This window comes from Lutra lutra, chromosome 11 (assembly GCF_902655055.1).
Source record: "Lutra lutra chromosome 11, mLutLut1.2, whole genome shotgun sequence".
In the NCBI taxonomy this organism is placed as follows: Eukaryota; Metazoa; Chordata; class Mammalia; order Carnivora; family Mustelidae; genus Lutra; species Lutra lutra.
The window spans coordinates 52,808,365-52,833,161 of NC_062288.1; the positions used below are offsets into that span (position 1 = coordinate 52,808,365).

General features: G+C 37.0%; 1 protein-coding gene and 1 long non-coding RNA gene across 7 annotated transcripts in view; one reads left to right on the top strand and one right to left on the bottom strand.

The window, feature by feature from the left end:
• Positions 1-28: 28 nt before the first annotated feature.
• The window catches only part of TMEM196 (transmembrane protein 196), a 109,121-nt gene continuing 84,352 nt past the window's right edge, over positions 29-24,797 (bottom strand). For 2 of the 6 annotated variants that reach the window (XM_047695986.1, XM_047695985.1), the window contains exons 2-5: positions 11,353-11,409; positions 6,965-7,219; positions 5,743-5,816; positions 30-3,056 (exon numbers count right to left, since the gene is read on the bottom strand). In XM_047695986.1, the coding sequence (XP_047551942.1) occupies positions 3,050-3,056; positions 5,743-5,816; positions 6,965-7,219; positions 11,353-11,409 (393 nt within the window). In that variant the 3' untranslated portion in view covers positions 30-3,049. Of the gene's footprint in view, positions 3,057-5,742; positions 5,817-6,964; positions 7,220-11,352; positions 11,410-24,797 lie in introns of all 6 variants that reach the window. The other 4 variants (XM_047695989.1, XM_047695990.1, XM_047695988.1 and 1 more) reach the window with 2 other exon arrangements.
• On the top strand, positions 7,134-19,689 carry LOC125081387 (uncharacterized). Its single transcript, XR_007121667.1, has 3 exons — positions 7,134-7,474; positions 8,201-8,405; positions 19,555-19,689. It is a non-coding gene; the product is annotated as an uncharacterized LOC125081387 (long non-coding RNA).

The window sequence follows — 24,797 nt, forward strand, 5'->3', positions numbered from 1 at the left end:
GAACCTCACTTTCTTATGGTCATTTTGTTCTGCATCTTCAACCACTCCTTCTCTACATTTCCTGTCTCAGAAAATACCCTGTCTGAATTCCATATCCACTAGCTGGGACTCTCTCCTCTTCATTCACAGCACCCCGACCTCTGCCAATCTAGGGGATAATTCTGTCCCCCAGAACCTAGTGGGGGAAACTATTTTTTCTATTATGATGAAAAGAGAGTTCACACCATATGCAGTTTCAAAACACACCATTTTATTACATAGACACATCAATAGAGTCATCATACCATGTTCCACTTCTAAACAACTGTGTATGTGTGTGTGTGTTTAAACACACACACACACGTTTAAGTTTCCAAGCAGAATCCACTTTTATTCTTTTATGCTTACAATAACTTCACCTTTTTGTAGCTAGTTTCTACAGCACACCACCACACTAGTGTCACATATTTTGTTTCTTCATTTACTTTCCCCCAAGGGTAGGCTCATACTAAAACTATAATGTAGTCACTTAAAGTATTCTAGTTCATAGATCAATTTATTGTGAAAGTTGAATTTTCAAGTACTTGAACAATGTCTTCCAAACGTCCCCTACTTATCTCAGAAAGAATCACTCTACATCCCAAATAAATCCCTTCTAAATAACCGAGCCCTGAAAATATTGAGTTAAAAGAACTACATTTAAAGACGTATCTATGTCCGGTTATATACATGGTAGCCTATTTGGGTAACTGTCATGATTGCATCTCTTCTTAACTCTATATTGAAGCAGTGATATGCCTACTTTGTCCTTTGATGGGTGATTTCATAAATTATTTCAAAAGGCATTAAAACATCTTACTGATGTATTAGAACTCTGTATTATACAAATATGTCTACAAAGAAATGCCACCTAGAGTCAGTGGTTATTCCTTCAGTACAAAACTACATCCTTGAGTAAATTCAGTAGAGCTATATATATATAAAATATCTGCATCTACAGTTTAGATTTTCAGTGATAAAGATTATGCCTGTTGATGGCATCAAAAGAACAGTGATAATGTTAATTCACTATTTGAGGTTGCATTTATGGGCAACTTCTGTAATCTACTGGATACTGAAGTTATTCATATGAGTTAGGAGCTTTCAAGCACTACAGCAAACAACCATAGCCCAGCTATTTCTTTTGACTACCTACAGCCAGAATTTTTTTTATGAGTCAACTTAAATAGGGTAGGTGATGATCACGATACTCTAAAACTAGAAGACCTTCAGATTTCCATTAACTGGAGTTATTATTTTGTTATCATAATTAAAACCCATATTTTGTTTCTAAATGATAACATGTTCTCATCCTGAGTATTAATGGTTGAATTTACCTGTGGTTAATTAGTAACTCATACAAATGACCTGAAAATTGATTAGCTTTGGGGAAAAATGAAAGTATCCAATACAATGAAAACCACATATTTTAAAATATTAGATTTCTTTATCTGTTATCAGAGGTTGTGTTCTCATAAATATTTTCAAAGACCATGCTATTTTCTTGCTTACTCATATTGTCACAGGTGGCTATTTTAACATTTCCCTGTGGAAAAGAAGGACTGAATCTAACTACATAAATGTAAGCCTATCTTTTTATTTCCTCCTACAAAGACCTCTTTCAGGTTCTTTGGATGTACATATTCTTAAAAATGTTTATAATGTCTGTTTATATTATTTTCATAAATTATAAAATTTTAAAAAGATCTAAATTAAATTCTAGCAAAGCAAATTATAACTTTACCTTTTGGGCATACATCATCTGTCCTTTTATATAATTTAATTGGCTGCAAAGTGTTTGAAATGTAAGTATCATGAAAATCACAAGTCATTATGTCTATATTAATAAATGTGGAAGTATGTGATTTAAAGTTATGTTTATAAATCAGTATTAATCATTGTTATTACAGAAATGCCATTAATAGTAAAATAGCCAGATAAGTAATCTATCTTTATACTACACTATTCAGATCACTCAACTCCATAAATATCAGTCACAATGATATTTACACACAGCAGACATAATAAAAAGAATAAAAATGAACAAATTTAGTAGAAATCAAACATGTGATTTTGTGGGCATAGAAAAGCCTTGAAAAATTGCTTTCCCATCTCTTTGGGAATAGAATCCTGATAATACCCCAACAGCATTACAATCTCTTTTTGATTATCTATTTACATTCATGTATGCTATAAATATATGCTGTATATATTTTCTATATTTACAGTATATATACACACACATACACACATGTGTTATTTTATTCTTAGGCTCATTCATGAACATGCAGATCAATCTGCACAGTATAATCAAAACATATTTATTTTCCTTAAATGATATTCATTTATAACTTTTCACCCTTGTGCAAAAATGCAAAAATATCATACAGATTAGTATGGTCTCTCTCTAAAAAAATTTTCTTCTTTATGCTTTAGGGTTTTTTTGTCATTTACAAATAAATTATGAAATATAGTTCATTCACAAATTGGAAATAATTTTAATGTTTTTACAACAAGGCATTACTGAGGTTTTGAATTGTGGTGTTCTTGAAGCCACTGTCTTTCAAAACAAAGACATAAATAACTTATTGTTATTTCTTGATATTTGTACTTTGATTATTTATATGAAATATGTCATTACAAATTTAATACTCATGCTAGTAAAATAGTGTTTTTGTAGAATATGAATTTTTCTTTCTGTTTATTCCTTTTTTTTTTTTTTTCCTGAAAAGTCTTTAGAACAGTCTGGAATGTCTGTTCAAATTACTGCACCAGAACATTTCTGGAAGGTTCTTACCCAAAAAGAAAAAAAAAATGCTGAAGAAGTAAGTGAGGCAAACTGAGGGAGAATGATTATACTGGGTGCCCATGAGGGAAAACAGCAAATATAAGAACTGCTTTAATTTTATCCCCTACTCCTTTGGTATTTCCTTTCCTCATGAAAATCCTAAAAAATGTTCAGTTCTTTAAAACATTGATTATACTCTTCCGTTAAATATCAGTTGTGGTCCTCCATTGCTCATGTTGTCTGTCATTTCCTGTTAGGAAAATAAGATGAATTAGTTAAAATTTGCTTTCAGAGTAAGATATTGATTTGGCTAATGGGTTTGCAAAACAGAAATTTCAAGCCACTGAAAAACTTCCTGAGTTTTGGGGAAGGGCAAGGATTGATACTGTTGTTGCATTTGAGAAATGAAATTTCATGGCATCTTGGAGCACATGAAAATGCTGAAATGATAGTCTGTTAGACCAAAGTCTTCTATGCACAAAAACACTTCAGTCTGTCCCCAGTGCCCTGAGTCTCTTCTTTTCTTTCTCAACTTTATTTTGGAAAGACCTCACCTAGAAAGAAGATGGTTAAATGCCTACACTTACCCCTTGCATTGGCTTCTCTGCTGAGCATGTCAGCGAAGTGCCCACATAGCCTAGGGGTTACCTCATTCTATAGAAAAATGTGTGGAATTTTTGCAAAGAACTGAAATAGGTCCACAAGGGGATTATTGCTTATATGCAATGGTGGATCACAGTGGGGAAGATTGGTTTTCATGACACTATCATTCATACAGTAAAAAAAAAAAAAAAAAAAAAGCCCAACCAAACTAGTAAAACCTCTTAATATGTTTCTTAAGGGATCAATTACGAGGACGCTAATAAGGAAAACTACATGGAAGGCAAAGGAAAACTTAGAAAGGATGAACTAACGTTAAGTTCCATTTGCAATTTGAGAAAATGTTAATTCAAGAAAAATTTAGATGTTTTGAATTCATACTTATCATTAAACATTAAACTCCTCCCTAAATATGAGAAGGTAATGAGATGTGAAGCCCATTCACATTTATAATGGCTAGTGTGCCATATTATAAAGAATATTTAAGCAAAAATATCTAAAAATCTTTCCACATGTGAACAAGCCTATTTGCAAAAGTGTAGTAAGGAAAATTCAAATCCAAATTCTTATTCATTTACTTTAAGCCTTTCAGTTTATATTTGATTGACATTTGGGGGAGAATTAGAAATGTGTGCTTTTGTAAACTTTAGAAATTCTTCCCAATATTTATTTGAAAAATGAAAAGGTATCCATGCCCTATTTTGACTCTCTTCTCTTAGAAAATTCAATATAGGAGATGAAATAGAATAAAGATACTTGCTTCTTGCTTTGGCTGGTTTGGAAAGTTGCTCAGGGAGAGGATCTGTGAGGGACGGGAAGGTAGAAATTGGCCTGGCTTTTGAACTTTGCTTTTGAAAACTTTGTTGTTTTGAAAGATATGGTGGAACTTCTTCCAAGAAAATTGGGAGAAAGGAGACAAGAGTCACTGGGGACATGTCCTACTATCACATCAAGCTCTGTCTCTCCAGGCAAAGGGCCTGGCCTCTTCCAGGTCCTAAGGAGTAATCTCATACCTGGCTGGCTATCCACTATATCTCCCTGGTAAGGTGCCAAGAAAATACAAGAAAAAAGCCAAGAAACTCAAACTCTTTTAGGATGAAGACTCTGACAGAAAGTGAAGAAGGTTCTTTGGCGCCAACAGCCTGTTTCTGTGGCCTGGTGATGGTTCAGTGACTGGCTCACTGGGCGTGCAGATGGTAAAAGTAGGCATGGAAACACAGTGGGGTTGTTGGGCTGAGATTAAGTTCATCAGCAGGAAACCTGATTTGAGGCTTCATTCAAAAACTCACTGTGGGTGGCAAGTTAAATAGAAGCGATTCTTCAAAAATGATCTTTAACAAAATTTACTCATATGGCTTTTTCTATTCTGCATACGAGTACAAAAACAATTTCCTAATGAACTAATTAAAGTAAAATTCTTAGGTGCTTCTTCTCTCTAAATGAATTTGCATTCAGAACAGTAGCTTAGAAACCATAAAAACTAATCTAATGTAGAATACTTAATTGTAGCATTAAGAAAAAAAATCCAGTTTTCAAAAAGCTTAAAAATGAAAAGCATTTTCCTAACTAAATTCATACTAATGTGGACACTGTAAAATCAAGGGTAGGAGAAAAGAGCAAAAATTGGGTTTTAAACGCATTAGCATTTTTAGTTTATTTGCAAATAGGCATGTCCAATTTGATAAGAAGAATATGTTCTAAATTTGGGCAGGACCAAATGTGACTATTTGCAAGTGGATATACTCTCCACCATTGGGCCATAGTATCAATGAGACTTTCTGGATTTCCAATTATATCATTTAACCAAAGCGAGAATGACATTTATTTTTAGCAACCGAAAGTATAGGAAATAAATGTGAAATGTATCACATCAGATAATTTTGTCAAAAGACAGGTCTCACACCGCATTTTTACTGTATTAGTGTCAAACTTATGTCATTTGCTCATGCAACTTTGGCATGAAGGAGATACTGTTTGTCGTTATCAGATATGCCTATTATTAAAAACAGAACTCGGGTCTGTGAATGATGGTATTGAGTCAGAATCATGATGTAACAGAAAATAAAGGAGTCATGAATCATCCAAACAGGAGTGTGTTTGGATGCTTATAGGAGGCTGAATATTTTAAATACTCTACCAACTTTCAAGCTGCAAGACTCTGCCATGTAGGTTTCTGTTGGGTCCTCAAAGTAGTTCTCGTGACAGTGATACTTTGAGGAGCAACAAACATCGCAGCATCAGTCCAGACTGATCTGCTGACATCATGGCTTCCTAGAAAGAGGCATCGCTTCCTGCGGTGACATTACAACATGGTAACTCCCTAGAAATCAGCGTACCTTGTAGGTAACTCTGGTGTCGGGGGCACCACCGGGCAGCTGGGCAAGTCGGTTATTTCAATAGCCCTCAATCTCTAATATAAATATAACAATCATACAATAAATATTGTACAAACATACACACACACAAAAACTAAATCACAGTAGTATAAAAATAGAGCAAATGAGCTACTATCCAAATACTTAACGGTAATCTATTTTTAACAACCCATTTCTTTAAATTATCAATCCCGCTAATTATACCATAGTTTTTTTTTTTAAGAACATGTGTACATCAGTTCCAAATCGCTTTTTTCATGGAGCAATTTAAGAATATCTACTCTCTTTATTTGAATGTATTGATTGCATACAAAATAGAAACACTTAAAACTATGTAATACATTTTTTTCTTCAGAATCACATTACGAAGGAATATGAGTAGTAACTCTTGCTTACTCTGTCTTCTATTCTGTGGTTTTATTTCCATGATATCAAGTGAAATATTATCTTAGCCAGTTTAGTTTACAGATGTTTTATCTTTTCCTTCGTAGATCCAATAACAGGAACTGAATTAAGAAATACGTGCAAAATGCAACAAAACACAGACAGCTCACTATATCATCTGTCCTTCAAGCAATAAATGCTACTTCCTGTTTGAATGAGTTTTATGAAACAATTAGGCAAGAATATTATTTAAAATATAGGCAAAGCTACCCAAATATGCATGAAGTTTAGATGAGAATTTAATGAAGCTTTATGTGGACTGTACTATCTGCACTGGCAGGCAAGGCTTTTTGTTGCCTTATTAAAAGGTCCTTTTATGCTTCAAAATTAATTTACATAATCAGATGCATCTACTTACAAGCACAAGAGGTGAGCTAGAAAGGGGAATTCATTAGATTTCTAAAACTGGCATTGTTGAGAGGGTATTTAGTTTTATGTGTTTTTCCTCAGTATAATACATAAAAATCCATATTTATAAGGCATTCACTATTTTATGAAATGCTATTTTAGGAACTGTGTTTTGGTATAGATAGAGAGCTATGAAACTGTTGAAAATAGGTGTGCCCAAAATAGCAGAGAAAAAAAATAATACAAAATTTCTATTCTTAGCCCAATAGGGCCAAAGTTATAGAAAATCCAATTCCTCAAATTCTCGTCTAAAGCTGCCAGTTGACTGACCGAGATTTGACTGCAGTCTTCGTCACATGCTAGCGGTGAGCAGAAAAGGTACAAAACTTACTTTCTCAGCCATTTCATGAGAGTGGTGCAGCGAGTGCTCCCTCTCCGAAAACATCCTCCTCTGTTCGTAGCTGGCTAGTCGACAAGTTAGCCAGGAAGAGAGGGTGCAGCCGCCGATCCCGATGCACGCAAGGGACATGGAGGCAAGATGCAGAGGATAGAGGGAAGAGGTTTTCTTTGTCACTGCCCGAAGGAACTGAACATTCAGGATGCCCCCAATGAGTCCACAGATGCAGCAGGCAGAGAAAAGGATCATCTGGGAAGAAAAAAGAAAGGGAGTGTCAAGGTTGAGGGAGCCAGGCTGACCCAGAACACAGTGCCTTGTCCTGCTGCACCTCAAGGATGTCTGAGCTACAGTAAAGGGAAGGGGCTTTGGTGCTTCTCAGAGGGCAGGCGCTCTCCTTTCACCAAGTTTCTGTGCAAGCAGACTCAGTGGAGAGAGCACAGACCGCAGTGTTTCAGGACAGCTGACTGTATAAAGGCTAAGGATACATCTTTTGAAAACCCTGAAGTAAGCAAAATTTGTCTTCAAGGTAAATTCAGACTTAAATCATATTTAGTTACTATGTGCTTACTATGCTAGGAACCTGCACAGATACTATCTCACCCAGCAAACCTCTGAGAGAAATCGTAATATACATTTTGGACCATGAATGGTGAGCAGGTAACACTCAAGTTTAGGGACTGAATCTAGATTTTCTGACTCTAAACCCAGTTTCACTATGTTAATCCCCCTAAAATATATAAATATCTTCTCATTGAACTGTCATGAGTCCCACCAAACTTCAGATCTTGATACTTCTCTAGCTATGTGGGTGTGGGAGTTTGCTTCCTTCTCTTTTTCATTCCTGGGAGTTTTATTGTGTATCTGTCTCCCCAAATGATAGTTTAGGGACTCCCTGTGAACTGGCCCTTAATATTACAATTTTTTTGTTACTCTGTGGCACCACAGTGAAGAATACACAATAGACATTCCAAGAATACCCTCTGGTTGTTTTGGGGGAAACACAGGATGAGGCTTTGCTTTTGATCCTATTACTGGTTTGATCTGGGTCTCTGTTAAGAGACCTTGGGGGTTTTATTCTACCTAAATATCATAAATTTAACTGAATATTCCAAAAGCTTTAATGATTTTATTTTATATTTGCATTTAGTTCAAATTCCCCCATGGGCTCTCCTTATACTTTATAGTGTGATACTAATTTAATTATCCACACTTATTTCCATTTTTCTCCAGAACATGGTCTTCACTCCAGTCCTCTGTCTTGCCAATCCTACAGCTTGTTCATTCCCATCTCAATGACATTTTCCATTTCCTGGAAATGATGTCGCTTCTTTCTTGGACTCCTAGATGGAAGACCCAAAGGCAGTCCTATCCTCTTCGGAAAGCCTTCCTGGATTTGCTGCTCTCCTCCTTTGGCAAAATCCCATTGGGCAAACAGGTATGTAACATAATATAGCATTTAATTTTATAGTATCAGGAATTATTTGCTGTTGATGTGAGCTGAGTTTAAAATGCATTTATTGAGCACCTAGCATCTTTTAGGCCCTGAGTGAGGCAGCTGCTGGCATTATTAAAAAAAGAGTAACTCATAGTTATTGCCCTTGAGTATGATGGGGTCTTATGTGAGAGAGATCTAACATTTCAACCTGGCATGGCAAATATTAAGAAAGAGGGATGAATTGGTTGCCCTTGGAATAAGGAGGAGGAGAACGTAGCCCAACCAGAGCTTCAGACAAAGCTTCCCTGATAACATGTCATCTAAACTAAGGGCACGCAGTTCCCAGAAAAGGGTAAGACCCCAGATATCTGAAATAGCTTAGTGAAATAGCATGATGGGCAGAAAGAATTATAAGCACTTTGCAACTTGTAACTCTAACTTAATTTAGCATCCTTATTGTGTCTGTTTCGCAGTATCTATCTCCAAGACTACAAATCCAATGATGGATGAGTATATTTTTATGGTGGATTAAATATAATACTGAGTATCAATGACCAAATAATTGAATCATCCCAAGTGGGAACCTGTCGCTCCCAGTTTCATATAGAATCAATATACTATCTTTAAAGTATATTCAGACAGTATGCAGTTTCTTGGGAAATACTTTGGTGTTGGCTCATTCTCAGAAAATATGGGAAGATGTTACATTCTAGCCTTCAAATAATGAATACTGTTAATTAAGAAAGTAAATGACAAATTATTTGATTATTATAAGAAAATATGTAATCTCTCCTGCTATTAGTCTCATTCAGTCTTGAAAGTCATGACATTTCATTAACACGTGCCAACAGAACATTCTCACCTAGGAATTAAAATGTTAAAATCTATACCTACATTTATAACCACACATGATTTTCAAATCTCACCAGACTAGAGAATTTAGACTCCAGAGATACTTGGAGTGGAGAAATTATCATGCAATTTGATTGAAGGGTAGAGAACCCTTGATAGCTAAATGTCATCTATGGGAATATCAAAGAGTAAAAGAGGTTAAAGTGGATGGTAGTTTATAAAAAGTTCAGCTCTAATGAATTTTTTATAACTCTTAAGAGAATTTAGAAAGACAGAAAAAAAGACACTAGTGCCTTTTTAAAAATTCCTTCTTTCCCTTCTCCTATGAACTGAATATTTGTGTCCCTCTAAATTCAACTGTTGAAGCCTAATCCCTAATACTATAGTATTTGAAGGTGGGAAGATAATTTGGTCAGGAAGATAATCTTGCAAGATAATTAGGTCAGGAAGGTGGAGTCCTCCTAATTAAGGTCAGTATCTTTAGAAAAGAGATTCTAGAGAGTTCTCTTTCCCCTTTTGCCAAATGAGGACACAGTCAAACATCCGCAACCTGGAAGAGAAGCTTACCAGAACCCAACTACACTAACCGGGTCCAGCCTCCAGCCCCGTGAGAAAGAGATTTGTGTGGTTTATAAGCCACCCAGGCTACAGTTCTCTGTTATAACAGCCCAAATAGATGAAGACATCTCTCCTCCCTTTCCTTCCCCTGTTCCTTCTCCTCTGCCTTGCCCTATTTTTCCTCTCCCTTCCTCATTCTGTCTTTGCCCTTTGCTTCCTTTCTCTTCCTCTTTCTCTTCCCCTTTCTTTTATTCCTTCCTTCCTTCCTTCTTTCCTTCCTCCTCTCTCTCTCCCTCTCTCTTCATTCCTTCCTTCCACCTTTTCTCCCTCCCTCCTTCCTTTCCTTCTCTCTTTCCTCTCCTTCTCTCTCTCCCTTTCTCTCTTTCTTTCTTCCAAATCCCAAGAAATTGTTATTATATAGCCATAAAGACTCCGGTAAAATAAAAGTAGGGAGAGAATGAAGGTCATGTTTAAAAAGTGATGGGACATTCCTAGATGCAAACTACAAGCCTCCAAAAATTTGTATCTAAAACTCCGTTTAGGTAATTTTTAAAAATTACATCTCACATGGCTAAAGCAATAGGTGCTTCATTTTTTTTGGTCACAAGAGGTATCCTCACACACACACACACACACACACACACACACACACACACACACAAAATATGTGATTTGAAAAAGTAGTTAAACAAAAATAACTAATACTCCCATCCCTGCCCTCCTGAGATAACTGGCCTCCCCCTGGAAACCTCCTTTTAGGATCAAAGACCGCTTTCTAGGGTCCAAGTGTAGTATTATTTTGCTAACTTACAATGGTCTCTGATCTTTCCTATCGCACACAAAAAAATAAAAAATGCTTTTTCCCTCTTTTGAACTCTCCAAAAAAACATCATGGAGGGAAGTGGGGAATCCCCACCTCAGCATACAGAAGTTCTCCAGCCATTATCAGAGTTAACTGGGAGCAAGTTCCATACCCCGGAAACCCATGATAGTACTGTAAAACATCTGAAAACACTTATGTTTGCATTCACAGTAATAAAATAAAATTAAATAAAAAAAATCATTGGGAAGTAACTGTAACTATAACAACACAGCTGTTTTGCTGCATTGCAAAATTGACTTCACAGTCAAAGCTAGTAATCCGTAGGCCCAGTTCCACATTTAAACAGTTAAATTTCCCATGAACTCAAGCCATGTCTTTTTTAGCTTATTGAAAGATTCATGTATCTGAGTGTCTAGGCATCTATAAACTGGAAAAGTGGAGACTGTCAACCACAGCAGTCATTATGGGTTCCATATTCATGCATTTAAAGAGTATCTCAAAGCTTTTCTTTCTTTTTCTTTTGTCATAGTCTCTAATATTCTTGATGGGCTTTTTTTTTTTTTAAATGAAAAAGCCACTATTTATTTGTCAGTCCTCTTTTCATCCTAAATGAGTAATATTCAGTATGTGAAAGTTGGCTTGTCATCATTTCCATTTTCGGGTTCCTATATTTCAAATACTTCAATGCAAAATACAAACAAGGCAGAAACTTACGACAAGTCCAGATTTTTTTTTGGCGCACAATATTCCACATATGCCACAAAGAAGGAACTGGAAGGGAAAAGAACAAAAATTATTCTATATTCAAAGATAAGAAAACCTCTATTTTTTTTTTTTTTTTTTTAGCTTATAGCTCACTCATGACACTTGCTCCAGGGAAGAATGAAAATTTTATATTCCCATCAAAAGCTGGAAAGGAAAATACCTCATTCTAGAAGAGTAAGAGATAAAAAAGCTAACTTTAGTGAAAATTTGTTCTTTGCCAAGTTGATATAGGTAATCCTGGTACTTAAGCAAAACCGGAGTCAGTTTTATATCAGGCAAAATTATGAAGTAAATAAATTTAGAGTTTTGTTCCTCCTATTTTCTTTCATTGTCTTCTTATCCCTTTCTACTTTCTTAGGGAGAAAAGTGGTGTGATATATTCATTCATAATTGATTTCTAAGCAATTAGAAATTAATGGGCTCTACTACAGGTAGTGAATCTCACACAAACAAAAAGAGAAGGCATCAGAAAGGGAGATGTCCTTTAGGGACATTCTTTGTACCTCTCAAACTATGTCTCATTCTACCAGAAATATGGTACTTGTGCATACGTTGGAAGAACTCAAGGAGATGAAGCTGTTGATGGCATGTCATTTCTTGTAAATAAGCACATTGGTGACATAATTGCTTTGCAAAGAAGAAGCATCAAATAGTCTACCAATGACACACTATTAGATACTTTGGTTATCGGAAAATGGTAAATCATTTAACTTGGTTAGAAATAGAGTCATTTGAATGTTTATACATACATCTGGCTGGAAGCAAACCATATAAATAAAATAATACAGTCAATAAATAATAAGCTCACTAAGGGCTTTCAGACTAGCAAATAAAGCTTGCAGTGCACTTAAGTTTTTCCTTTTGATCTTCTTTTAAAATTGTGCTATCTCAAGTCAGAACTAATAATGTAAGTGGTTTTAACAGGGTTTCACACATCGGTAGACTTTATAAATATATACATAAAAATATTCTAAGAATTATCTAAAATAAATAAAATGCTTGTGAGAAACATCACCAAAATTGGAAAAAGAAATAATAAGTTACTGAAGTTTCCCTTTGCAGGGATCTTTCCATATAAGGGAACAAAATAATTATAAAGCAGGCAATGATGCAGCAAGACAGATCAGAGCACAAGGATATATAAGGATTTGCTTAAAACATAGATGATCTTTCAAACTAATGGCAAAAAGACCAAGATCCAATGGAATTAGGGCAGTTTACAAACTTTCCCTAACATAATACACCAAAATAGCTATGAAACAGTTTGAATATGTAAATGTATAAAAAAAAAAACAAGTATAGTAAAAAATAACACACCTCTCAAAAGCAAAAAATAAATTGGGATCATATTTAGAAAGCCTATGACAAACAAGGGTTAACATATTATTAATCTAATAAAGTAATTTTAATACCTTAAACCATGAGAACATAAAAATTCAGAACTTTATAAAACTTGAATACTCATATAGTTTTCAGAAGTTTTAAAAAGCTACTTCTGAGTAACCACTGGTCACCCCCCACCTTTGTGTCTTGGGTCCACATGAACTTGTCCTTAAGAGTCCTTAGGACTCTTCCTTACCGATCCTGTCTCATGTCTATTAAGGCTGTGCTCAAGCCATTCCACTTTGTACCCCTTGGTGCTTCCAAGCTTCAGATCAGCATGCCCTTGTCCTTGCTTGCCTGACTAACCCATTACTCACCCTGAAAGTCCACTCACCCAGAACTCATTCCTGAAGTAATTTGAAAGCAATGTAGTTTTGTGTTCTTGGATCTCTTCTGAAATCTGTAAACATTGCCATTATTTATTCACAGCCAAGCTCGAGGGGACCTCAGGAGCTTAGGCCCAGTTCTCCTTCCCAGCCACGTGGTTAGAACATCTAAGTGGCAATAAAATTACTTCCTTATATGGTCCACTAAGGAAGGAAGGTCCGGGCTTGAGGGTGTGGGGGAGGTGGAATACAAGGGGAATCAAACAGTATGTTTCTACTCTCAATCAGGCCTGGAGAATAAATACTTCCTGATAGTTACTTCTGTCAGGGTATTCAAAATCCTCATTCCCTGGAGGAAACTTGTAGTTTGAGAAAACATCTACACATGTAATGGGCGGTATATAAAATCATGAAATTTATGAGGAGGCTTTAAGGGATGTTAGCTGAAATTTAGCCATCACAGTTTATAGAGAAGTATAAAAACAGCACAAGAAAGCAGTAAACGATCTTTCAATTTCATGGGCAGTCTGTAACCCCAAATCACAAGGCTGAAATGGATCTTTTTTTTTTTTTTAAAGGTTTTATTTATTTATTTGACAGAGAGAGATCACAAGTAGACAGAGAAGCAGGCAGAGAGAGAGAGGGAAGCAGGCTCCCTGCTGAGCAGAGAGCCTGATGTGGGACTCGATTCCAGGACCCTGAGATCATAACCTGAGCGGAAGGCAACGGCTTAACCCACTGAGCAAGCCAGGTGCCCAACACTGGAATGGATCTTAAAAGATGACTTAACTTAGTCCTTGCAGTTTGTACATGGGGAAGTACAGGTCCACACAGTCTTGGTGACCTGCTCAAGGTCACTCATCAAGGTCACAAATGTAATCTAAGGCTTTTTTAAGTGAGTTAATTTATTTCTAATAATGTAATGAAATGCTCTTCAAAAGGATTTTTCAGTGCTAGTACAGGGCATCATATTAGCAAATCCAACCAGAAGTGTTCAATCAACACCTGGTCATCTATAATTGCTCTCTTTGCCCTTCCTGTTGTTAATTTTTGTTGTAATAAGAATGATTATAAGATCAATCATAAAACAGTCTACAATTAAGTGAAACTTATTATATAGGGAATTTGTTATATTTCAAAATACTTTTTTTTTCTCAATATAACTTTATCAAGGGTGCAAAGCGCTCACACCACGTTATGAAACCAGTGAAAAACAGATCTGTTTAAAAAAATAAAATTGACAGCTGGAAACATGTATATCTGAATTAGAGACACACTTTTACATGAGACAAATAATTGTATTTCTGAGAAAATGGGCTATGTAAACCCAGGGAGAGTTATTTGCTTTGCTTTTACTATAAAGTTATATAAATGAAATGATCTAATGACAGGGAGTGCAACTATGTAATGAAGCTAGTTAGCCCTCTGAGCGGAATTCATCTGATTCTAACTTAGATTAAATTCAAAAGATGACTAAGGTTGTGATTCATTGTAGTCTGAAATGGAGCTGTAATGGAAATAGCATTCTGTATTTTGAGTGGATGCTCTTCATGCACAGAGCCTTCTGCTTTTGCTTAAGATGGAAAAAGAACAAAGATGTAATTCCCACGTAAACAATAAGAAAAAGCCAAAAAAAACGAAGACAGGGGTAACTTTGAGAGCCCATCAGAATGCTGAAGTCCAAGGCAATGAAATACCTGCAATTCAAAGAAGAATAAGGCCCTGTAAGGAAATTCTGGACACACGCTGTGTCTTTTGTTGCAGAGACAGGAGAAGGGGATGTGGGTTGTCGCATAAGTGGGTGTGGGTGAGGAAGGGGTAGGCGGAGCAAAGCTCTGCTCTGTCCTTAGGCTTTCTTTGTTATGAAGCAAATGCTTTAAGCCCCTGGCAAAGGGGTAGCAAAGCTTATCATTTCCAGGATTTATGCAAATACAGATTGCAACTCTAACTAGAGGAATTATAGAAAAGATAAATGCACCAAAGATAATCACTGTAATAGCACAATCAGTTCCTAACTAGAATGACTGCCTTCTGCACTAACAGCCTAGGAGAATATATGAAGAAAAAATACAGACAAGATTCTGAAAAAAAAAAAAAAAAGTACATTTGAACTTTTGACATCCAGTCAAATTCTCATTCACACAAGAGATTACAAAAAAGACAGGATCATTTGGGCAAAAGCACTGTGGTGGGCTGAATTGTGGCTCTTCCAAGAGATGTATGTCCTAATCCCCCAGAATCCATGAATGTTACCTTATACAACAACAACAACAAAGCCTTTGCAGATATGATTAAGAATCTCAAGGTGAGATTTTTGTGGATTGTCCAGGTAGGCCCTAAATATATAATCACAAGGGTCCTTTAAGAGGAAGAGAAGAAGGCGGAAAGAGACCAAAGGTTCCAAGAAGACACAGAGAGACACAGGGAAGGAGATGTGAAGAGTCCACCCTGCTGGCTGTGAGAGGGAGGAGGACTGTGAGGCCCAGGATGTAGGCAGCCTCTGTGAGCTGGAAATGGATTCCTTCCTGCGGCCTCCACAAGGAATCTAGCCCCACAGACCTATTTTAGATTTCTGGCCCCCAGAACTGCGAGAGAATAAATTTCTGTTTTTTAAGCCACTAAGTTTGTGGCAGTTCCAGCAGCAATAGGCTAATACAGGCTCCAAAACATTGTACATGACACACTCTACAAGAATTACTTTAAGTTGCTAAGGAAAACAAGCAGGGAAAACCATGAGATAAGAAAGAAATGTAGGAGAAAAACACAAAAGAAAACGAAACGATAAATCTTTTACATTCAAAAGTATTGATTGGGAAAATTAGTATCTGTTTAGAATGGATATCGCAAGCAACTCTGGCCTGAGACAGGGTGAGGTGGGGGTAAAGAGGATGTAAAGAGAGTTCCAAGACTCTTATCATTTAGCAGAATAACATAATAATTATAATACGTAATAATAACTAGAATAGCTAACTAGTTCTAGATATTGACGGAAAGTACAACTTTAAATCTGTGCCTTAAAATACAGAGACTGAGAAAATAAAAATAAAGAGAAAAATACAATTTGATAGTAAAGACTGAACCGACAGATGTCAGGGAAGTTTAAAAAAGTGAAAGGAAATAAAAAAGTGAAAGGAAATAAAGTGAAACTATAAAATAAGCTGGAATAAGTAATTCAGTAGTGTAAGCAATCAGACTAAATGTGAATGCATTCAGTTTTCCTCGTAAGAGGAAAAATAGAAGGGAAAAAACAGTCCACTAGGTAAAGAACGGAAGGGATTTGCTAAAAGATCCCTAAAATGAACAAATGAATGAAAACCTCTTCTTTCCTTCTGCCTTTCTGTCTCTGTCTGCCTCTCTGTTTCGTTTCTCTCTGACCTAGATGCTCGTTAATGAATACTTTATGGAGTATTTCTTTCTGTCCAAGAAAAGTTTATTCTGGGAAAAGACTACGAGTAAAAGAAGGGATCTTGTAGAATTTCTCAATTTTAAATTATATAATGGAAAATGTTGAAACCGTGGTTGTAATGGAAGCAGATAAAAACAGGGACCAGAAGAACAAGGAAGTGTTAGGTGAAGGGATTATGAAAGATAGTGGGCCAATCTTGTTTTAAGAGAGCTATTAAAATTTTTGCCACATCACATTGAACCATCTCAGATGAAACAATCTTCACTGAAATTCACTGCCCATTACACAAGATACACATACTAGAAAGTAGAAACAATGCTACTTGCCCCCGTCAACATAATGAACCACAAATTGAACTTAATACTTTGGGACACCTGGGTGGCTCAGTGGGTTAAAGCCTCTGCCTTCGGCTCAGGTCATGATCTCAGGGTCCTGGGATCAAGCCCTGCATCAGGCTCTCTGCTCAGTGGGGAGTTTACTTCCCCCACCCCCACCTCTGCCTGCCTATCTGCCTATGATCTGTCTGTCAAATAAATAAATAAAATCTTTAAAAAAAATACTTTGATAAGCTTTAATGATTTATATAATTTTGCCAAAATTAATGGTTTCTTTAAAAGACAGAGAAAAATGATCAAGAAAACAAATATTAAATTTTGGGAGACTGATTGGAAAGAAATCTATTTCTGGTTAAACTGTGTATCTCTCCTTGTACATGGACTGAAAGTTTGATGATTTGCTTTGCTACCACCCGTTCTTGTATATTTTTATTCTACTTCAATCACCTGTTCAAGTATGATAACTGGAGTCTCTTAAAGAATTATTTTGTAGCTTAGCACACAAAATGCTACTGTGCTAATGTAGTTCATATTTTCCCTGATATTGTTGCTGATGTGATAGTGATTTTCTGGCTGTCCTTATCAGGATGAATAGTTTTATTATCAGTTAAATATAATATATGATATATGATAATATATAATAAATATATATAATAAATATAATATATTAAATATAATATAAATATAATGAATCATAAGCCACTGCATAAAGTAGATGTAGCTTCCATGACCACCACATTTCATTTTTACTTGGAAAGTTTTTTTCAGTTCAAAACAGTCATAGTAGTGGCTGAAATACAGTATTTATGTTGCAAAGCACTTTGATTGTCTCTCAGTTCTCTAGGGAAAAAAATGTATTGAAAAAGGGAATTTTCTTTCACGATGGGCGAGCGAGTGAAGAAAAGAAATTATGGAGCAAAGAAACAGTTTTGAACCTCATGCTACATAAAAGTGCAATTGAATGTGTTATTTCATTTGCCATTACTGGTACTGTTAGGGTGAGAGATCATCTATTTTTATATCCAACTTTGCCACAGCTATGCTGTTGAAAAGAAGTTTCTAGATAACAAGATGGAATTTTAAACTGAATGAATGAATTGGTAGATGGGTGGATGAATGTATCACAGGATGCATGGGGAGGGGCAGGAACTAATCAGATTTAGCCAATTACAGATACAAAACTGGGTGCAATTATTCTTTTCATTTAATCAAATCCCATTAACTTTTTTGTTTTCTTGAAACACTCATGATTGGTCAGATTAGGTTAATTCTCTTCTCAATGGTGGCATTTGAAAATAATTTGGATGGTTTTGACCTTTTAAATGTCACAATCCTAGCTTTGTGGGTTTCAAAAGTTTCCTTCCCAAACCTCAGATGTCCTTGAGATGTTAGCATGAGTAGAACTTTCTATTTAAAAAAAAATTGCTGAAAAAAATATTACCTTGACACTGAATGGTAACTGCCAGAAGATCTTTTTAAAATGTGAGTAACTTCCCAAACTAAAAAAGGTTGTAATCTTTTAAAAATCTTTATTGATGTATAATTGACATATAACATTATATTAGTTTGTATTCTTAATTATGTGAGACAGAAAATGGCTTGGGAAAGGGCCCTATGATTATATATCCCAGCTGTTGATTTATTTTCTCTCAATAGACAAACCATAGGTATTTCCCCTTGGTGTAACTAGAAATTGGGCAGTGACTCAACACTCTCAACTGAATGCTGTTACTTACTATCACATAGTTTGTTCTATAAACAGCTCTAACTGATTATAATTCAATCTCCCCTTTAAATGTCCTTTATACAGGCACTGTCCCTTGATGCACATACTATCCCAGTCACATTCAGAAACTTGCTCCTGGAAGAAATCAGATACTTGTCTGATCAAATAATGTAAAAAACAGTCAACAGGTATCACCAAAAGCTTCAGGACATTAAAAACATCAGAATTAAATTTGTTGAAACGTGAGATCAATTGGTCTGTTACTCTGGGGTTCTTTCAAGCCCTTGGATACTATGACTGGCAAGCCTTTCTGCCTGAAAGCAGAGATTCTAAAGGAAAAAGAAGAGTTCCTCATTTTATAATTATAAGCCATGGCCTGTTCCTGGATGGACCATAACTAAAGGCAGGTAACTACCATCTATACATGTTCCCTCTGAGGAAAAAGAGAATACTATGGTAGGCAGAGTAGGGTCCCTAAAAACAACTTCATCAAACTTTAGAGCTTATGTCACAATTATAACAATCCAGACCACATGAATCCTCCTTGAAATCTTTTGTAAGATCTCAAAGTGAAGGGATCTCTTCCCAGTTGAGGGCAGATGTCTCATACAGTAATTCCATCTGAATATTTATTCAGTTCCAAGTACCAAGATTTCCCTCAACAACCAGATAATCCGAGAAAACACTTTTGGCTGCCTTCATGATTAGACCCAATTCAGATTATGTGACCTCAGTTACGAAGCCTTGACAAGACTTTTTCAAGTAATTGCCTCTGTGAACCATTTTTATCAGAATGACATGGGGATATCTGTTATAAATGCACAGTCATGGGCCCCCACTGAATCAAATTTTGGTGGGGTGGGGTCCCAGAATCTGCATCTTGGATAAGTTCCGCAGTAACTGTGTTGCTCCTTAGAGCAGGAGAACCTTAGGTATAGAATCGCAGGACTGATTTATTTCTCCCGTTTGGCTTAGGTGAGCTGGCGCCACCGGGAGCTGGCCACATGTGGGACCCACCATGGGAGTAGAAGGCCTGAAAGGGGCAGCGACGGATGGATGTCTAATACCAGACTCCAGAGACTCCCTAGGCTTATATGATGAAGGAAGGTTCTTCTCTTTCCTGAAGGATTTAATGGAGAGTATTTGTCTCTTCATTCCCAGGGGCAAAGACAGTTATCAGAAGCAACCCAGGAGAAGTAAGGGTGTTTTGCTCATTCATATTTCTATCAACCATGATTAGGAGGGTAGGGAAGGAAACTGATGTTGTCTTCTCTGGATCCTACTGTAGACATTTTATGCACTTGCATGGCAAGTTTTATGTGGCTTCTCTTTGACAGGTTCACTTCCCCCATCAAAGAATAGTGGCTTTTAAGGTCTTTATGCTTTTTTCTCCTCCCCTACCCCATTTCCCCGATGAAAAATCACTTCTGGTGATCAGAACACCTAGACTGAAGCAAAAGTGGAGCTCTCCGTGCTCCACAGAGAGCCTCTAAGGAAGAGAACTGTCCTTCTTTAAAGGACATTAACAAAGGGAAGTTTTCTTGCCCAACTTTTTCTCTTTATTGTTGTCTGTCTCCCTCTCTCTTTTAAGAGAGTCTGGAACAGGTGATTAGAGTCTTGCAAAAGTTAACACAGAGAAGAATTTTACTCCCACTCTGTGGTTCAGCATTATAGTTTATATGACTTAGCCAAGTTTCTGTGTCTGCTACAGTTCTCATAACGAATATTTTGGATCAGGTAAGAAATAATAGTTTTCTTCCTGAATGTATTTATGCCAGAGACTGTCAGCATACATAATTGGACTGTGAAAACCATTAGGTTGGAAAGAGTAAGCTAGTATGTTTCCAAACTCCATGGGTAATCACAGTTGCAGAGCACTATTTTTAACACACCTGAAATTTACTAGAGGTACAAGTGTCCTTTCTCTCCACTTCCCTATTTAGTTAACTTCAAACTGATTTTAAATACTGGCAAACATGCATGACATCTTTCCTGTAACCTCATTCAATCTGACTGCCAGAGAGTCTTCAAGCAAGGTAAATAGGGAAACTTATAAATCAATCCTCAAAAGAGGTCAGTGGAAAATTTATAAAACTGAGAGCTGATTAAAAATTCCTCATTGCCTTTATAGATCTAAAATAATATCTCTTAAGAACACAAATTAGGCTGCTAACACTAACAGATTCTGGGAAGCGACTCTGGAGAGTGAGGCTTTTGAGGACCAAATTTTGGAAGGAATCATTTAATTGAAGTACAATAATGGTGCAGAAGATTTATAAACTTAAGTTAATAAAGGACCCAGGGAACATGCTGAGTTTCTGAATTGCTTCAGAACAGTTCTGAATGGTGGTTTCTGAGCCTCAGTGATTTATGTTATTGATGTGATGGCTTTCAGCTTTCTCTGGATAAAGAGGACCATCATAAAATAATTTTGAACCCTTCTTCCAACCTCCCACTGATTCATTTCTTTATTATTCAGCAACTGTATTATCCCAGTGAAGTTGCATGGACAGTCTTCATAGTATTTTTTTTAAATGATTTTATTTATTTATTTGAGAGAGAGAGAGAGAGAGAGAGAGCATGAGAGGAGAGAGAGATCAGCGGGAGAAGCAGACTCCCTGCCGAGCAGGGAGTCCGATGTGGGACTCGATCCCAGGACTCCAGGATCATGACCTGAGCCGAAGGCAGTTGCTTAACCAACTGAGCCACCCAGGCGCCCCAAGTCTTCATAGTATTAAAAGGTGATACTACAGTGAATAAGAAAATGTTGCGTCAGAGAGCCAGACATTAGGTACTGGCTCTTAAAGGGGCAAAAGATTAAGCCTGACAGATTTTCTATTTCCTAGAGTTAAGGTGTGCTTTTACCGAAAAACCCACAAAGATTATAGGAAAAAATAATAAAGTAGAAAAAAAAGAAATAATTTTGGAGCATTAAAAAACAGACTTGGGTAATGGGCTCTGGAGAAAATATTAAATGCTGCACTCTCCAGCAAGATCCTTCAGCACAAAGATTATTTGCCTTACTGGAATAAAGTTTACAAGATATCTTAGCAGATGGACCTTTACCCTCATCTTCCAGTTCTTTTAGTTTGATTCCTGTTAAAGGACCCCAAATGGAAATACTTTCTCAAGTATTCTGTTGGGATAAATTCTCAAATTTCCAAAGTTTACTTTTTCAGAAGTTCACAACACTTACTATTTGGGTTCTCTCTCCCAGTATTTCTGGGAAGGCTAAAACAACCACTCTACTATTTCCACTTTGTAGGGAGAGGAATTAAGAAGCCAAAAAAATCATACAGTAAGTCAGTGGCAGAAGTTCAATGAGAGCAGAACATGGGGGTTCCCAAATTATTACTTATTGTGCATTATACCCCATTTCATGTTAGCTCTAAGTAAATTAGAAACACCTTGTCAAAAAATATGTTTTTTAATAGACACATCATAAAACGTTCCTAATGAAAAGCTTATGAGAGAAATCTCTCTGGTGGGAAGGACGGCTATACAAGAATGACTATCACCGTGCTGTGAAGTATGTAAACCTGATGATTCACAGACCTGTACCCTTTGGGGTGAACAATACATTATATATTAATAAAAAAATTAAAAAATTAAAAAAAAAAGAATGACCATCACCTTAGTTTTAAACTTCGTCTGGAATTTGTGTTCTCTTTTTCCTCACAGTCACTATCACTCTTGGCCTCAGCTGTGGATAAAACTTAAAGTAAGTTAAGTCCCTGTCTATCACCTTACCATAACTAAAATAAGCCAATATTTTCAAAAGAACTTGATAAAAAAATCAAAGAGGGTACAAGAGCAACATTAAGGAAGGAATTGTACGACACACAGCAGTGGTCCCCTTCCTGATGCATAGCTTGTCAGCTCTGAAGGCCCTGGGCCATCCCATGTCCCATCTGAAGGACCCAGGACCGATGAGTCCAAGAGGATACCAAACTTCTGGAGACAAAGTGTCAGGGGCCACTTTCGGGTTCAACTCCACCCAATTAAAATTATTCTTTTGAGGATTCTATGAGTTAATTTGATAAAAATGGTAATTTGTTTTTTTTTTGCATTTCATTCTGATTTCTTTTTTTTTTAAGATTTTATTTATTTATTTGACAGAGAGAGATCACAAGTAGGCAGAGAGGTAGGCAGAGAGAGAGGAGGAAGCAGGCTCCCCGCTGAGCAGAGAGCCCGATGTGGGGCTCGATCCCAGGACCCTGAGATCATGACCTGAGCCAAAGGCAGAGGCTTTACCCACTGAGCCACCCAGGTGCCCTTCATTCTGATTTCTATCCAGATTTCATGAAATAACTCTGAGGACCTTTATTTTTATTCATTTTAAAGTACCAAGACCATAAAAATGCCTATCTATGAGATTACCTGATTGAGGAAAGATACATCATAAAGAATAGGTACATTTGGTCCTGCAGGACATGCATATTCACAGGTTGGAACAGGATTATCAAAAATTCTGTTCATTGCAGTATCTGGGAAATGGTGTTGGTTTAAAGTGTTGCCTATAGTTTCTGGATTTAAATGTTGTAATCAAGAATAAGGGCTAGGAGTTAGAGGGAAATTTCCACTCATTACCAGGAGCATTTTTCTCATGAACAGACCTGTCCACAATGTAGCCTGGGCTTCCTCAGGAGTGAGGTCCTTCTGGGAATGTTTGGAGAGTGACTGAATGGCCTCCTCTTAGGGTGCAGAGTCCAGCTCTGACAAGAGATTGAAGTAGGATTCTATGAAATACACTGACATTCTGATTGAGATTTACCACATGGCTACAAGATCCATTTTCAAAGAAGTGGAGTGTGGTGACCAGAAGTGGCACTGCAGTCTACCTCTGAAGCAACAGAAGACATTTCAGGCTCCTCAGCGTCTTGGGCTGTTTGCTGTTGTGACCATAAATTAGCCAGGACAATGTATACAGGTATGGTTAATTGCCACTACCGAATATAGAAAGCCAGGTAACAATTTACTGTAAGTGCAGAAACAGCTGTGCTATTTTTACCTTTCTTTTTATTTAAGGTTAATAATAGATGACTCTTTATGGTTCCTAGTGTATAAAATTATAACTGGCATCCACAGACAGATTTTATAGTTTAGGCCACTTGCCAAAACATTGGTTAATTTATATTCTTTATAGTGCTGTGGGAGTTGGGGGACTTTAATACTTTGCCTAGAACCTCAGCAGGAAGGAACTACAGCCAGATCTAGATTTAGAACTTAGGGTGACGTGATCAAGATGGTGATATAGATTGTTCCTGACTTTGTTCCCCCTCATGAGAAGTAACAGCTATTCAAGAAGACCCCACTGAAAGAACCGTGGAACACGGGGGTGAGACTGAAGCACCCCACGGCTCCACAGAGACCAAGACAGACTGTATTTGTAGGGTAAGAAAGGCAACGATATATTGACCACATTGCCCCTCCCCCAGACCACACGTCACTGTGCAGCAAAGTCTTGCATGAGTCTCTGGTTCCTCCAGCGAGAAAAAAGAGAACCCAGGAGGGATAACCAACCCTACCGGCACTGTGGGTCATTTTGTGGGAGCCCCTACTTTGACCTCATACCATGGGGATTAAAGGGGAATCTATGGGATTTAACCATCAGGAATGTGACTGTGATAGAGAAGCAGGGGAGAGGTTTGCAACCCCCAGCACACGGATCTCAGTTAACTGAGCTGGTATTGCCCAAGGGAACCCCAACCAGCATCTCTGTCCACCTGTAGAACCAGGTCAGGGACACACACAAACTAACCAGGGAACTCAACAGGGTGCAGATATGCCCGATTCAGATACCCAGTGAGGAGTTCTGTGGGCCCTAGAGCCTGATTTGCCCATGCCCAGACAGAGAGCTGACTCACAGCCTTCCCTGCTGTGGGGAGTGTTTTCTGGGCCCATCTGACCAGAATGGTGGCAACAAGTCCTGAAGCTGTACGGCCCAGTGGCACTCGAGCAGAGTGCAGGAAGGCAGAGCTGAACGTCCCCAGAGCAAAGGTAGTACCAGATGTGTAGCCCAAAGTCAGCAGAAGAAAGGATATAATAGAGATCAGAGCAGAAACAAATATAGGAGAGAATGGAAAAGCAATAGAAAAGATGAACCAAACTAAGAATTGGTTCTTTTTGAAAAGATAAACAAAATAGATAAACCCTTACTTAGACTAATCAAGGAAAAAAGAGAAAGGACCCAATAAACAAATTATAAATGAAAAAAA